This window comes from Diadema setosum, chromosome 10 (genome assembly GCF_964275005.1).
Source record: "Diadema setosum chromosome 10, eeDiaSeto1, whole genome shotgun sequence".
Taxonomy (NCBI): Eukaryota; Metazoa; Echinodermata; class Echinoidea; order Diadematoida; family Diadematidae; genus Diadema; species Diadema setosum.
Genome location: NC_092694.1, coordinates 31,190,127 through 31,207,772, shown reverse-complemented (window position 1 = coordinate 31,207,772; position 17,646 = coordinate 31,190,127). Strand labels below are relative to the sequence as shown.

At 40.9% G+C, this 17,646-nt stretch overlaps 2 protein-coding genes across 2 annotated transcripts in view; both read left to right on the top strand.

Moving 5' to 3' along the window:
* LOC140233670 (uncharacterized) overlaps nt 1-17,646 on the top strand; it is a 173,559-nt gene that overhangs the window by 28,795 nt on the left and 127,118 nt on the right. The gene's annotated exons all lie outside the window — the stretch shown is intronic.
* The window catches only part of LOC140234489 (uncharacterized), a 51,827-nt gene that overhangs the window by 11,984 nt on the left and 22,197 nt on the right, over nt 1-17,646 (top strand). The window contains exons 2-7 of the mRNA XM_072314533.1: nt 4,026-4,100; nt 8,178-8,258; nt 10,281-10,361; nt 13,783-13,949; nt 14,909-15,277; nt 15,793-16,038. Coding sequence (XP_072170634.1) covers nt 4,026-4,100; nt 8,178-8,258; nt 10,281-10,361; nt 13,783-13,949; nt 14,909-15,277; nt 15,793-16,038 — 1,019 coding nt within the window. The remainder of the gene's footprint in view (nt 1-4,025; nt 4,101-8,177; nt 8,259-10,280; nt 10,362-13,782; nt 13,950-14,908; nt 15,278-15,792; nt 16,039-17,646) is intronic.

The window sequence follows — 17,646 nt, the reverse complement described above, 5'->3', positions numbered from 1 at the left end:
CCCCTGCTGCCAGAACTTGAAGAAAGTCCAGACGAAAGTCCTGGGGCCTGTCTTATAAAGATTTGTGGTAGAAATCAGTCACAAGTTGTTTTTGTGTGCTGCAATGCAAGTTGCGATTGATTTGGGGACTTGTGATTGATTTGAAGGCTTTATAAGACGGGGCCCAGACTCCAGATCTAGATCTGGACCCTTGTCCTGCAGGCACTGTTGTTCCTGTGCTGAATTTTTCAGGTGATTTAATCTGCTTTATGGATTTCCAATGTTTTGCAGTCGAGATAAATCTCATGATGGTCGTAACACCAAGGACTAGATCTAGATCTAGAACTCTAGTTTAGTTTTAGTAGGACCCATACCTCGGAAGAGTGCCTTACCATGGGTGTATGCAAAGGGGGGGGGGGGGAGGTCGTGAGGGTCGTACGACCCCCCCCCCAAAAAAAAAAAAAACCAAAAAAAAAAAAAAAAACCAAACAAATTTCAGGAGGTCCACATTTTTGCAAAATACATTTTTTTTTTTTCTGAGGGCCTTTCCACCATAACCTAAAAGAAAAAAAAAAACCAACAAAGACCAGGTACCAGCAAGGAGTCAAAAAACCTTCTCCAAATGCGTGACGTAATTCCCACAATCTTATCCTGCTCATTTGCTCCCTCAATTCAGTGTTTTCCATAGATTATTGAACATACTCTTGCCCCCCCCCAAAAAAAAAACAAAACAAAACAAAAACAAAACAAAACACTTCCTCTGTACGGCCTATAGCTAGTCAGGAACATTCGAATGCATGCGCATACGCCTGTATTTTCTTTGCATACTATTGCGAAAAGGTCCAACAAAATTATGATCACGACCCCCAGAAAAAATCCTGGATACACCCCTGCTGACCACGTAGATACTACAGTGCCGCCGCTTCGCGATCCAAGCGCTGGTGTAGGTATAGTGCTAGCGTACTTCCATATCCATGTAGATATCTCAAAATTCACAGAACCAAATTGTACCAAAATCACAGGAAATACGCTATGACTCATGTCCACTTGCTCACGCTAATTGGAACCAAATCGCAAGTCGGGAAGCGTAAGTGAAGTTGTCGACTTTCCTGTCGTCGCTAAAAATAATCTGCTCTGTACGACTAAACAAGAGTGATCGCGACGGGTCATAGGCCCTACCTGCCTGCGCATGCACTGACTGAAGTTAGCCATGTAATATGATGAGACAAATCTTTCAAGTAATCGGGAGCACAAAATCAATTTATAAATTATTTGAACCAAGTCGAATGAAAAATATAGTTCGTAAATCACACAAATCGCCAAAATCATGACATTTTTTAGTTTAGTTCCCGCGTAAATTCCCCGTTCGCAAAGTACTAGTCGGCTAACTTCAGTTCTAGATTGTGCATGTCGCGTTTACCATGATCTCTCGCGAAGAGTGAGTTTTTTTTTGAGTGACGACTTGAAAGTCGGCGTCAATGTTGTTACTTCTCGATTACCGATTTCATTCAAATATAAGACAGTATTTTGAAATATGCTTAGAAGTATATCCTGTAATTTTGGTGCGATTTGGTTCAGCGAAATTTGAGACAGCTGCATGAATAGGACAGTACACAAGTGCCGCCTGCTAGCTAAATTGGGCCTATAAGCGTCGTCTGCTACTCGGTACGATTTAACGCACGCGTATGCGAGAGCTTATATTCAGTGATATAGTTGGCACCTGTGACGTCACGACATCCGGGCTCGTCAGCTCATTAGCATAATTCTCACCCAAAAAGTTCAATTTTTAACATGAAATTACGGGTTAAATCGTTATGAAATTTTGATTCTGTTTGCACCGCTGGGTCTTTTAGAATTAAAAGAACAAAAAATAAAAAACCGGTACAGGTCTAACCTCTTTAACTATGGTTAAAAGAAATCTTAGAGAATAGATATCTTTTTTGTTGATCACCCTTTCATGTCGATTTAAAAAGCAGTTTACTAACCCTTGAATCACCATTTTGGTAAGGTTTTTTTTTTTTTTTTTTTTTTTTTTTTTTTTTTTTACCAGCGGATGGGGGGGGGGGGGGGCATGCTCCCCCCTCCCCCCGTAGTTACGCCACTGTCTAGAAGCGTGTAGGCAGTTCTAGTCAGTGCTAGTTAGTACCCTAGGAGTAAACTTTTGCAGTATGAAATGTACCAGCACTCCTGTAATACTAGTGTAACACTCAATATTTTAGAGGTAGCGTGGTGAGTGTTAACAACAGCAGTTCAATGATGGAACGTAACACATTTATTTGAAGTCCACCAGCAGGTTTATTGAACACAAGATGCTTCGAACATGGAAACAAGTTCACAGTATCCAGTCAAGTATAAGTGCGATATAACCCATATATAATATAAAAGCCGTAACCCAACGGAGGGGGGTGGCTAGGGTTTTAGCTTATCTGAGGTCCTCACCTGAAGAATGTGGAAATCCAGACTGCCCCTGTTCTCTTAGTCACACTGTATATACACTGTATCTATGTTTATGCTTATTAGTCTGGTTACTATAACTACAGACATGTTAATTAATAGCTGTACCAGTATGTTACATGTGGACAATGTACTGCTTTAATATAAAAGATTGACTCACTTGGGGAGTAGAGATAGGGCTATACATGCTGTGCCCTGTATTATATTCTTAATCCTAGTGCTATATTGTTAATCCAAAGCCTATTCAGTTGGGTTCTATTCATTCCGTTGTAACACACAGTTTCTTACTGCTGGGCACACTGTTTATACATACAGTGTTACAACATTTATCAAACTTACATACAAACCCCTTACTGGTGTTATAACCTATATCAGCCATACATAAAACTACCTTACACTAGGTAACGTGACCAAATAACATGAATAATGAGCGTCGTCACTCGGACGTGTTTAATGCGAATCTGGAGATACTGTACAATAAAAAATGGAGGAGGTGTCGTGCAGGTCACCAGCATCAACTCTATCCTTCGCGGGTTCGGCCCTAATCTTCTCTAAAGCTTTATTAAGGCAAAACATAGATCTAGATTCTAGTTTTGGTACGCCTGCAAAATTGTCACATTTCGCTCCAAAATGTACACGTATTCCTAAGAAATGTGCGGAATAACGCTGCAATAACAAGATATTCTTTGGGTAACGACGAAAATGCGAAATATTAAACCAAAAATGTTCGCGTCTCAGAACTTACCCGATCGGGGTCAGGCTAACTCGGACTCGGGGACAACTCGGCCTCACTTTGCTGGCGGGGCCGAGTTGTCCGTCTGCATTGTACAGTGTTGTAGTATGGGAACGCTTCGCGTTCTGGCTGGTCGCAGTAATGGGCCGAGTTGATACAACGCCCGCATCAAAGGACGTCTTTAGCGGGAGGCGAGCGCCTACAAAAGGAACGTGCGGCATGTATAGAATATGGCAAACTGCGTATAATGTCTGAAATAGGGCAGAGTTGTCCCTGAGATCGAGTTAATCTGGATCCTTCTGGAATGATAGTCGGTAATATCTCAAAATACTCTGAAACAACTCATCATCCCGGCAAATCGCGTCGGCCAGGTAAGTTTCTTGGTTGACTCTTTCGATTTGTACTAAGGATATGCATGCATTGGTAATAAACTCTTTCTCCCCACATTGGACCAACAGTTTGGAAGATATCCCTGTCACTGATCGCCAGTCATCCTCGGTGGAATCATTTAAAACATCTCTAAAAACATATCTGTTTAATATGTTGTAAGGAAAAAAACAGTGAAGATGTCATACATTTCCTTTTCTTCTTCTTTCTTTTCGTAACCTTGAAGACTTAAAGCGCCATGAGCATCTTTTTGATTGATTGTTGCGCTATAGAAGTACACTATGATAATGATAATAATAATGATGATAATAATAATAATAACAATTATATTGCAAGCAAATACATATGAATTGGTGCAAGAACTATGTTTATTTTCACTTTAAAACCATGGTGTTAGTTCAACCAATATTTCACCATCCCGCTGGAGCTCTCTCTCTCACTCTCTTTCTCCTATCATGCTTTTCTCTTGCAGGGAAACTCATCGGCTTATGTTCGAGGACATTGAACCGTATTTTGATGCACTGGGGGATAGATTGAAGGAGGTGATGTGAGTATAATAAATTCAGATTAGGTCGTATGCTTGGATGCTTTACATACAGTACTTAATTTGAATACTTGGTCGATTAGCTCTCTTTTCCTATGGGAATGGCTCTCAGTCCACTCTTGAAAGAAGCCACAGTTAACAAGCTCAATAAGAGAGTTCCCTGATTTTACTACCCTTGTTATTATACAAATGATGCACAGGATATAGTGTGTTAGTGAAGGTGCGGCGCGCTCGAGAGTATTGACAATGGTGCGACATGCACGAGGCGCAGCCGAGTGCATGTTTGCAACCGTTGTCAATACTCGAGAGTGCGCCGCACCTTCACTAACGCCACGAAATAATCCTGTGCATCATTTGTTTTATAAAATGGGTCGAAAACTAACAGCATTATTCACGTACCTTTGTGGGTCAATACCAGTCAGCTACATGTAGCACTCGCTCAAAAGTCAAGATGTCCGAAGATGTTCGTCCCAAACATTTACGCAGGTGGCACTCGGAAATCCCGCACGTAAGTACTGTACGTACGTATAAGAGTATACGTACGCCACGTGTTATGCACAAGAAAAGCCGCCGGCTGTTGTGGCAGCCCGCGGCCCGAACTAGAAGTTGTTTACAGGATTGACAGCGCGTATAGTAGCGCGTGACGCACTTGTAACAACTGATTGAGTGCGCACTGCTAGTGTAAACATTGTGACGTACGTCAGGCCAGGGAGGTGGAAGAGAGACTCTTCTTAGTGCATTTACTAAGAAATTAATGCACGCACACGTGACTCATTTCAGCGCTTCCAATTGGCTACATTCTTGAACCCATTTTATAAAGACCGATTCTGTGACGCGCTATGTGTATTTTTGGCATGGGCAGCGCCATTACTGCGGTGTCTCAGCCGACCCCCCCCCCCCTCCTCTCTCCCCACCCCTCTCACGCGCTCGGAATGAAAAACTGATTCATGGTTGTTTTAGCCAATGGGCGTCTCGTACTGAGTGCGCGAATGCTTGCGTAGTGCGCGAACCTTTGTTACAAGTGCGCGATAAACATGTTGCCCGTGGGGTGGGGGAGAGGAGGGGGGTCGGCTAAGACACCTCAAAATGAGCTTATGGCTGCGCCCAGTGCCACAAATTGTCTGCTGCCCTCAACGAACCCGAATCGGTCTATACCCCTATCCACACATAGTGTGTATGGGGATATACGATGTAGAGGAATCACTTTGAGGTCGGGTGGCCGGTCGGTCGGTCGGTCGGTCCGTTGCAAAATCTAGTGGATCGAACTCCTCTCTTATTTTTTTTTTCAGCAATTGACCCTAAATTTGACATGTGTGACCACGATCAAAGGTAGATGTGCAAGACGCCTTTTTTTGTTAGTATCGTATATGTTGCCATGGTAACGGCATATTTTCATAAAAACTCGTGTATTGAACATGTACTCTCTCATTTTTTGAGCAATTAATCCCAAATTTGGCATGTGTGACCGCTATCAAAGGAAGATGTGCAACACACCTTTTTCGTTAGTATTGCATAATGCGTTGCAATGGTAACGGCAGATTTTTAAAGGCGCACAGTCCCGGTGGGTGCGGGGGCGCTGTTGATGATACCGTTAGCATTGATACGAAGATTGCCGAAGTTGTGCTGTCATCAAGGGTAAGCGCGTAAAAATGTATGTGTTGCTAGGTAATGTTGCCTTCGTTGTCTTTTCTACGCATCACGCAGTCTGTAGTAATGCTAAGGTGCGTGCATATTATGTGCTTTTTAGTTTGACATCACAAAAGAAGTTTGCTAAAGCTGTCATCCCCCTGCCCCTCAGTCGAATCATGAGCCGCTCTGTGTTCAGACCACTGACCATAAATACAGTGAATCGGACTTCTTCGGACTCGGGGAAATGGGTCAAAGCGTGAGCGCTAAAGAGGAGTCGATAGCGTAGGTCTCTAAAGGAACTTGCCCCGTGCGCCCGCGTACGCATTCGACTACTGTATACCACCGGGACAAATGTTGTAGATCGAACTACTCTCTCATTTCTTCTTCTTCTTCTTTGTAGATGTGCAGAACACATCTTTTGTCGATGTCGAACAATATGTTGTTATGATAACAGCATTTTTTCACTTAAAAGAATACAAAAATATTATGGATTCAGTTAATTCCCTCAGTCTTTGAGCATATGGCCTGAAAGTGGGCAAATGTGACGGCTGTAGTACTGAGATGTGCAAGCTTAATCTTTCGTCGTTGTTGAACAATGCGTTGCTATTGTAACAGTATATTTTGCATGAAAATCGTACAAAAATACTGTAGATTCAGTTATATCCCTCAGTCTTTGAGCACTTGGCTTGAAATTTGTTACATTTGACGGATATAGTATGTAGATACGTGCAAACTTGATCTTTTGTCATTGTTAGACAATGTGTTGCCATGGTAACAGCATTTTTTTTTTCACTAAAGAGCATACAAAAATATTGTGGATTCAGCTTACTGCCTCAGACTTTCAGCATTTAGTTTGAATTTTGGCACATGTGGCCAGTACGGTACAGAGATGTGCAAACTTAATCTTTCGTCATTGTTGACAACTTGGTTGAATGATGCGTTGCCATAGTAACAGCATATGTTGGTTGAAAAATCATACAAAATCAACGTGGATTCAGTTAACTCCCTCAGTCTTTGAGCATTTGGCTTCAAATTTGGCACATGTGACCACTGTAATACCTAGATGTGCAAAATCTATCTTTCGTGAGTTTTCGTCGTTGAAAATGTGTTACCATGGTAACAGCATATTTTGAATGAAAATTATGCGATAATATGAATTCAGCTAACTCTCTCACCTTTTGAGCATTTGACTTGAAATTTAGCACATGTGACGGCTGTGATGTATAATACATTGTGCAAACTTCAATTTTTGTTAAGGTCAAACATTGTGTCGCCATGGTAGCAACATTCTTTTAATGAAAATCATAGAAATTGCCTATTTACTTATCTTTAATGCTCCAGGTTTTGAGCACTTGACTTGAGATATGGCGCATTGTATGTGACTATTGTTAAACAATATGCATTGCCATGGTTTCTATTTTTTCAGTAAAAAGCATACAAAGTAATTGCTGGTTACAATAGTGATTAACTCCCTCAGTGTTAGGTGGGAGTTGTTGTTATTTTAAAGATCGAAAGAAGAGAGAGAGGTGGGGGTATTAATAACATTGAGTGATAGTTCTAGTTTGAGTAAAAATGATCAGTTAAGTTAAGTTACACTGTGTTCCGTACAGTAACTTACCTAAAACAGCTTATGAGAATGTCTTCTTCGATCTTATGAAGAGTTTTCTAGGCGATGACAAATTATGTGACTTTCCCACTGCTGCCGCCAAAGGAAACAAATCAGGGTCTCATTTCATAAAAATTTGCTATGATAGCAACTCTTACTGGAATGGTAATTTTACGGTAATGACGCGAATCCAGCTTCCTGATTGGCTGTTGCTACGAGAAGTTGCTATTCTAGCAAGAGTTGTTATCCCAACATCTGTTATGAACTTAGCCTTTGGACAAGGCCTCGCGCGCTGTTTGCCTCTCAGCAGTGTCTGAAAATAGACTAACGCAGTGTGCGTGACAGCAGTGATCGCTGGACCGAGCCTGCGGCCCCTCCGACCGTACGTGTTCGTTGCTGTATCGCAATTAGTCTCGATTCAGACACGAAGGGGAAAGCCCAGACCCCATTGGCTCATGGCTATTATGAACTCGGCCCGGAAATGTCACAATTTATACCATTAAAAGAGCCTGTGCTATTATGCTCGTAATCTACAGAGTCTTAGCAGATCACAAAATATTGAGGTACTCTGAGTAGGTCGAAAAGTGGTAATAATTAGACAAGCTTGACTTTCTTTTAGAGCTTTACAAAGTGGAGCTTCACAGTAGCTCATGTGTGCTATAGTTGCGTATTGCAATTTCAATAGAAATCAGACTAAACGATATTCGTCGTTGCAACCTTAAGAGCCATGCCTGATTTAAAAAAATGTATTGTTGTGTTCAAATGAGTGCCTGGTGCCCTCTAAATATTCTGTAATCGTGGCATTTATCGTAATTTGTTGTTGTCGCCTTGTGCTTGTCTTGCAGAATCTTCCCTGGCCATGCCCGAAGACGGGAAGACAAAATGAAGGAACACCTCTTTCATGGTCTAGATCGCGTCGAGAAATTGTGAGTTCTGCAGCCCAGTGTGTCTTTTGCCATGAAAAAAAAAAACCCAGTGAAAATCACTGAAGAAGGCACATGTTTGATAGCGTCTGTGGAGATCGATAGTGTGCACGCTTAAATGTTGGCATTAGGTAATAGAGGAAAGGCGTTTAGCTCGGAGACCATAGACAAAGGCTTGACATTGAGTTTTGTTTGTCAATACGTTACTTGACAAATTCAGCTTTGATAACTCTTGTCGAAATATCAACAATTTTCGTCGGAGTCAAATTGGGTCAATTAAGGTCAAAATCAGAAAATTCCTTTGGTTGCTAAAGAATATGTATCAATCAAACAAGTCCTTTTGTGATTCAAAGTAAAATTGTCCAGGCTGTTGAATCATTGGCCTTTCTTCAAGTCACCATGATCACATAATATGTCTAAATGTCACCCGTATTGCTGTATTCTTTTTTTTTTTTCTAACGGCTAAATAAGAACACCAAACACAAATTCTCTTTCTCTTATTCATTATTATTATTATTATTATTATTATTATTATTTATGCCTCCGCCAACGAAGTGGCCGGAGGCATTATGTTTTCGGGTCGTCCGTCCGTCCGTCCGTCCGTCCGTCCGTACGTCCGTACGTACGTCCGTCCGTCCCGTTTTGTTTTTGTCGATATCTCAAGAACCGTGTGGTGGTTTTGCATCAAACTTGGTATGAGGGTATATCCTTGGGGGATGATACTTTGTGTGGATTTTAGGGTCACAGGGTCAAAGGTCAAAGGTCACAGGTTATTTTGTGAAAAAAATTGAAATTTCATGTTTTTCTCCATATCTCGCAATTGGTTCAAGGTATCTTCATGGAACTTAGTATATATGCTTGTACCGATGGGCAGTGATTATCTAGGGAGGTTGGGGGTCATGGGTCAAAGGTCAGGGGTCAAAGGTGAAGGTCAACTCCTCAAAATATAACTACTTTCCTTATATCTATGCAATGCCTGAAGGATTTTTTTAAAACTTGATGTATGCATGTATAACCCAATATAATTCTGTTGGAAGTTTCTTGCCAAAAGGTCAAAGGTCAAAAGGTCAAAGGTCAAGTGAAAGTGCTAAATTGCACTTTTTCCTCCATATCTCAAAAATAACTCAAGGTATTGTCATGAAACTTACATATTTATGCATGTTCTACCTAACAGTGATTCTCTTTGGAACTGTGGGGTCAAAGGTCAAAGGCCAGGTTTCGATAATACTATTTTACCATTTGATACTGAAATTATACTTTTCTCAATACCTTGAAAATTACTCAATGCATAAACTTCTAAAAGGGTCAAAAGTCAAGTGAAAATCATCAGTTCCCCCAAATACCTGCACTCTGACGTTTTAATCATTCATCCAATTGAACCTAGTTCTAGGAAAGTGAACATTCAGCACATTTGTGGCAAACCTGTCATTTTAATATTTTGCCAATTGTGTGAAACTGTCATCACACATTGTCAAGACATTGTACTATAGACCTATTAGGAGAACCATGTATTATGGCGGAGGCATACACCAGTCGCCGTAGCGACATTTCTAGTTTTTTTAGTTTTTTTTTTTTTCATGACAGCGACTTGTTGTTGGCTTAGTAGTCCAGGGTGTTTATTTTGGGGTAGTAAAGTTCTATATTCGTGTAATTGAGGTTTGTTATATATAATGTTATGTATAATGGTAACTCTCATGCCATGTAATTTGGATTATCAAGTTGGAATGCACCGTTCAATTGTTGCCTTTTTGGTACTCCCTCCCATTTCCAGCATTTACATGATAATATACTAAAAAAATAATGTTTTGCAAACTTTTAAATTTTGACTATGGCTCATTGAAATTTTGATTTATGCACTTATTTTCAGAAAAAAAAAAATCGTATTCGTTTGTTTATGTAGGAAAATGTAGTGTCAATGTATGAGTGAACACGAATGAATGAATGAAGGAAGGAAGGAAGGAAGGAATTAATGAAGATTCTTAAGTCGATGTAACTTATGGCCGCTGTACATCTATATGTCGTCAGATTCATCCGCACAACCAGGGATCGACTGACGCCACTTGGCTTGGAGGAAGCGCTTGCGGATCTGCCAGCCTTGAAATCTATGTGAGTACTGACACAACAATAACGATTATGAAGATGAAAATGATAGTAACAATGGCAATGGCCTACATTATCATGACTATTAAGATAGCGGTATCCAGTGCCACATACGGCACTGGCGGTATCTATTTAATGAAACGTTTATCATACATTATGCAATCAGCACATGGTCCTATCGGACACACTATACTGGAGTATGTGCTAAATAAATGCATTACTAGCCCGGGGCCCTGTTTCATAAAGCTGTTCGTAAAGTTACGAACAACTTACGAGCGACTGGTAATCACTTCTGATGTGCATTACTTATCAGAATTTCCATAATTCAGCATAAGAACTGATCACCAGTCGCTCGTAAGTCGTTCGTAACTTTAAGAACAGCTTTATGAAACACCCCCTGGTACATTTTCTTGATACCCCCACCCACACAAAGTGTGTATGGGGGTATATAGGAATCACTCTGAGGTCACGTGGCCGGTAGGTCGGTCGGTCGGTCGGTATCGAACTCCTCTCTCTCATTTTTTGAGCAATTTACCCCAAATTTGGCATGTGTGACTGCAATCAAAGGTAGATGTGCAAGACACAGTTTTCGTGAGTATCGCATAATGCGTTGCTATGGCAACGGCATATTTTCACATTTTTTGGATCGAACTACTCTCTCATTTTTAGAGCAATTAACCCCAAATTGAGCGTGTGTGACTGCTATCAAAGGAAGATGTGCAGGACACCTTTTTCGTTACTGTTGGGTAATGAGTTGCCATGGCAACGGCAAATCTTAAAACAATCTTACAAAATGTCGTTAATCGAACTACCCTCATTTTTTGAGCAATTGACCCCAAATTTGGCATGTGTGACCGCTATCAAAGATAGATGTGCAAGACGCCTTTTTCGTTAATATTGCATAATGCGTTGCAAATCAAAATCAAGAATTCCATGGAAGTTACCATTGGATGGCAAAGTTACCATAATTGTAACTTTTGTGCAACGGGCCCCAGATGAGCAAGACACCTTCTTCATGAGAATTTGAAAATGCGTTGCCATTGCAACGGCAGATTTTCATAAAAATCTTACAAAATGTTGTGGATGAAACTACTCCCTCAGTTTTGTAGCAATTTAGTTTGAATTTGGGATATGCGATCAATGTAATGTGTAGTTATGCAAAACACATTTGATGTGTGCGTCGATAAATCTGTTGCCATGGCAACAGCAGGTTTTTTTTTTTTACAATCATACAAAAACTCTCAGTTTTTAAGCATTTGACTCAAAAATTAGCACATGTGACCACTGTGGTACGTAGATGTAAATACTTACTCTTTCGTCATTGTTGATCAATGCGTTGCCATGGTAACAGCATATTTTGAATGAAAATCATACAAAAACATTGTGGATTCAGTTAACTGCCTCAGTCTTAGAGCATTTGACTTGAAATTTGGCACACGTGACCACTGTAGTATGTAGATGTGCAAACTTAATCTTTCGTCAGTGCTGGACAATGCGTTGCCATGGTAACAGATTTTTTTTACTAAAAAGCATGTGGGTCCTAAAAAGCATGTGGGTCTTTACAATAATATTGTGGATTCAGCTAACTCCCTTAGTCTTTGAGCATTTAGCTTGAAATTTGGCACACATGACCATTGTGGTACGTAGATGAGTAAACATAATCTAAATAATCGAAATATTCCATTCGACACTTGGCGCTCCATGGTTTTTATGCCTCCACCACGAAGTGTCGCCGGAGGCATTATGTTTTCGGGTTGTCCGTCCGTCCGTCCTTCCGTCCGTATGGTAATCAATTTTGTGGACAGCGTATCTAAAAAACTGTTAGAGGTATCCTAATGAAACTTGGCGTGTATATGTACGAGTGGGCGAAGTTGTGCCTATCAACTTTTGGGCGCACATGCTCAAGGTCAAAGGTCAAAAGGTCAAGGTCAAATCCTCAAAATTTCACTATTTTCCCTATATCTATGCAATGTCTGAAATTATTTCCTTGAAATTTGGTGAATACATGAACTACCAAATAAATATTCCCCAGAGAGAGCTTTGGGTCACGAGGTCAAAGGTCAAGGGTCAAAGGTCAAGTGAAAATGTTAAAATTTCACTTTTTCTCCATGTCTCTCAAATACTTCCAAGGTACATCTTCATGGAACTTAGTATAGTATATATGCATGTACTGACTGGAAGTGATCATGAATTTAGGGGGTCATGGGTCAAAGGTCGAGGTCAACTCATCAAAATGTCATGATTTCTTTCTTATCTATGCAATGCCTGCAAGTTTTTTTCTTGAAACTTAGTATATGCATGTATTACCCAATACAGATTCTCTTGGCAGTTTCTTGTCAAAATGTCAAAGGTCAAGTGAAAGTGCTAAATTTCACTTTAAGTAATGTGCAGCTAAATGCCCCGTCACTGTACAGGCATGCTAACCTGGAAACATTAAACTGCACATTACTCGAATATGAGACCATTTTGAAGCAAATAATTTTCACACAACAAGAGATATATAATGTACTCTTAAATTAATCCCATAAGGATTGGAACAATCATCCCCCAGCATTCCCACTGATTCCCACTGATCAGTTACTAGCCATCCCCTTTAAACTTATAAAAGGGTCAAAAGTTGGATGGAAATCCTCAAATCCCCAAATACCTGCACTCTTAGACAGTATAGCCATTCATCCAAATCTAGTTCAAGGAAAGTGAAAACTCAATGCATTTATGACAAACCTATCATTTTCATATTTTGCCAGTTATGTGAAACTGTCATCACACATTGTCAAGACATTGTGCTATAGACCTATTCGGAGAACCATGCATTATGGCGGAGGCATACCAGTCGCCATAACGGCATTTCTAGTTGTCCATGGTTTAAACCATGGATTCATTTGTACCACCTTCGTGAATTTGGGTTGACTCCCTCATTTTAAGGTGGGGGTATTAAGCACATTAAGTGACGGGTAGATTATTTTGGGGAGGATTTCTTCTTTTATACTCGGAATCCCGTTATAACAAAGTCCAGGGGCCCGTTTCATAAAATTTGTCATCTGTGACAACTGCCACATTTCTATGACAAATTTGCTCTCAGCCAATCAGATGCAAGGATTTCAGTAGCTTGTCACATCTATGACAACTTGTCACTGATGACAAGTGTTATGAAACGGGCCCCAGGATTGATCCTTGGGACCATCAGTTTTCTTTCGCTGTATCGAAATTTCATTATAACCGAAGAAATAAAGTGTATGAAGATAGAATTTGATAAAATTGTTGGACCTGCATTTTTGTTTCGTTATAACGGGAATTTCGTTAGAAGCTTATTCGTTATAACGGGAATTCTCTGTAGCTCTATTTTCCCAGATTGTATGTGAAACAACAACAACAAAGACGTTTGAAAATTTCCTCTTTGATTCCCGCCTATTAAACTCTTCTGCAGAGAGATACGGGGGAACTCCCTCCTCTGTGATTGCACACTTCCCGACATCCTTGCGGAAAGGCGAATCTTTATCACGGAAAAGTCCGGGATTCTCCCCATAAGGGGCTGCGACAAAGATTATTTTTCGAGCAGCATGTTTTCTTTCGAAGACTTCCAAAAAGAGTGCGGTAAGGCAGAGCACCAGAAACGTGTATCAACCTTTTCGCGCAGGAAGATTTCTTGTTATGTACTTGCTTGAGGAAGGAATACATTCACTGGAAATTTTACTGTAAATTGAGATGAAATGATAAGAAGGTTACTACAGTGTAGGATCTAGGGGAAAAAAAGGAACCATGTAAGATGAAGATAAACTACATCGTCTTTCCTAAATTGATCAAATACACTAATATCACTATATACATAAATCCCCTTAAACAAAGAACGACAGAAAGAAACAAAACAAACAAGCCCTATCCATGAAAAATCAGTGTTGCAATTGCACGATATTTTCTACGACGTCATTCATACACTATAGTAGGGAGCTTCAGATTTGTGACGCGGGCGTCTCATGGTTTAGACGACTATTCACTTTGGCTGTTTTCCTCTCTCCATGCATGTTATGCGTCGTGTTGGAAAGTAGCTTTAGATTACGCGAAGACGCAACCCATAAAAAGTAATATGGCGCCCCGTATGGTCAGTGCATCTAGTAGCCCTCTGCGTCGTGAAATGAGTGAATGCAAAAATGGCCCAGAACGAGTAGTGAAAACTCAGACGTGGCGAGATCGATTTGATCAGCGATTTTGCGCATGCACAAAAACACCCCCCCGAACGTCTACGTTGCGAAAATCTAAAGCTCCGTAGTGCCTATACCATGCATTTCATCACGATAGAGCACAGTTTTCTGCATCGGCGTTTTGTTTTCAACGTCATAATTATATAGTGTTTGTTTTTGTTTTTGTTTTTTGGTCACATGACCAATTACTGAATTTTAGCACGATTTAATTAGGGGTGTAGATATGAATAATACAGGTACAATGTACATATAGATAGCTGGATATACAGGTTGTGTAATACCAGGCTGGATGTATCAGTATATCAGACAGATACTGACGTTGTAATTTTCCTCCCCCGTCTTGTTCCCGAGCAGCAAGAAAAGGGGGATACACGCTTCCAGACTTCTCGAATACAGAGTTTGCGAATTACCGCGAAAAAGAAAAGCGGGGGACGCTTGTAAGGACTGCAAAAGCACATGGTTATTATAAATATGGAAAGAAGATACCTGACAGTTACTTCGAGAACCTGAAGAGGAGGAAACAGTCGACCCCGACGGCAGTCAATTCTTCGCCGAGATCGCGTGAGAGGGAAAGGGCCAATTTTCGAGATCGTTATAGGCATCATAAGTGGAGAACAACTCTTCGCCGCGGCCGAAGCGTAGGTGCAGACATCCCGGAAGAACTAGGCGTCGACGAACAGCCGGTAAACTCTGAAAGGAATGGACCCATCGCGGAGCAGGGCAGTAAGTTTTCGTTCAGGAATCTTGGAACAGAATGCTGATTCCGAGCACAATTTTCCGGTCGTAATAGAGTCCTTAGTAAGAGATAGTGTGCAATACGAACTGCCTTTATTATCATAACGAACATCCCAACGAGCTATGTCAAACTAGAATGTGTAGGACTTGTATTTTTTAGCATTGTCTTCATTGTTATACTTTCATCACCTTCATCATCATCATCACTATCATCATCATTATCATCATCTTCTTGTCTCGTATCAGTCGAATACTGTGATGACATACAATGAACCATAATGTTACGCCTATTGCTATACGAAGCTTTCAAGGAAATCATTAATCCTAACATTCACCGAGCAGATTGCACGAACTTTACAAACAACATAAAATTATGCTACTTTTCCTGTGTGCATATGGTAATGTATATGCAGCTTTGATATCACAGTCTTCTCAAAGTCACACACGAACACTCTCTTCACATTTGGTCTTGCGGTACCTTCAATTATAATGAAATCGTGCAGGTACGACCGACATTGAAGGGATAGTCCAGGCGCCTGTCGACACACAATCAAATGCTATACCGGAAGTGATCGACGCGCAGGATGCACCCGATGAAATTCAAGATCTTGATCTCCCAGAACGCTTCCAGGGGGGTGACAACGTCCAGAATCTTGATCACGACCTCGTTCCTGCAGACAACGGTCCAGAGAACAGCCGTCCTCATGGAGAGCATCACTCGGGCAACCGCGATCATACTCAAGGAGCTGGTAATAAAACCTCATTTCCCCTAATTTCGACAACAACGCATTGAGAATCTTTACCCCACCTATACATGGCTGTATCATTTCATTGTATTTTTTTTTTTTTTTTTGAGGGACTGCTGCGTTGACACACAAAACTTAACCACACTCATTCTTTTTTATGCCTCCGCCACGAAGTGATGCCGGAGGCATTATGTTTTCGGGTTGTCCGTCCGTCCGTACGTCCGTACGTACGTCTGTACGTCCGTAAAATGTACGTCCGTCCGCTTTCGTTTACGCGATAACTTGAGTAATATTTACTGAACTTTTACCAAACTTGGTCCAAGTATAAAGTATGATGGGGCAATTATTTGATTAGATTTTGGGTGAAATCGGGTGAAGGTCAAAGGTCAAGGTCAAATCATGAAATTGTATCCGTTTACGCGATAACTCAAGACTGGATAGAGCAAATTTCACCAAACTTTGTTGGAGGATGATGTATGATGGGACAATTACTTGATTAGTTTTTCAGTGAAATTGGACAGAGGTCAAAGGTCAAAGATCAAGGTCAAATCCTAAAATTTATCTGTTTACGTGATAACTCAAAACTGGATGAAGCAGCTTTCACCAAACTTGGTCCAAGGATGATGTATGATGGGACAATTAGTTGAGTAGATTTTAGTGACATTGGCAAGAGGTCAGAGGTCAAAAGGTCAAGGTCAAATGCTACAAATGTTGCAATTTCCCCCATATGTATGCAATGCCCAAAGGTATTTTCTTGAAACTTGGTGTGGACATGTACTACTGTGTAAAGATTCTCCAGAAAGAGTTTCATGTCATAAGGTCAAAGGTCAAACGGTCAAAGGTTAGGTGAAAATGTTGCAATATCACTTTTCTCGCAAATGGTTCAATGTATCTTTGTGGAACTTGGGGCAATAGGGGACAAAGGTCAAGGTCAACTCAAAATTATACTATTTCCCTCAAACTAGTATAGGCTATGCAATGCTTGCATTATTAGTTTCAAAACTTATTACATGCATTACCTAATGGAGATTCTCTGGGAAAATTTCCAGCCAGAAGGTCAAAGGTCAAATGTTGAGGGTCAAAGGCCAGGTTTCAATGCCCCCCCCAAAAAAAAAAAAAAATCCTTTTTTTACTGTCATTACACTCTTTCTTCTGACTGACTTGACTTAATTGCACAGGACGTGGTGTCCCCTTGCGCTCCCTCGGGTAACCCTCCTCCATATGCCTCTATCCCTGGCCAGTTCCTCAGCATCCTGTATCCTACTTCTAATCTGGTCACTCCAACGCAATGGGGGGCGTCCAGGTGGTCTGGGGGTGTCAAAGTTGTTCCTGTATGCCCTCAAGGGCAATCGGTTCTCTGTCATCCGAATGACATCGCCGAACCATTTGTGTTGCCTTTTTGTTACTTCCTCATTGATGGTGTTAGTGATATGGAGTTGGCATATGATGTCACTGTTCTTTACTTTGTCCATAAGGCATACCCCGGCAATAGTTCTCAGGCATCTCATTTCGAAGACCTGCAATCTGTCCCTGTCTCCTTTCTTCAAAGTCCAGCTTTCAGCCCCATATGTTGCAATAGGTCTTATAAGTGCTCTGTATATGCGTACCTTC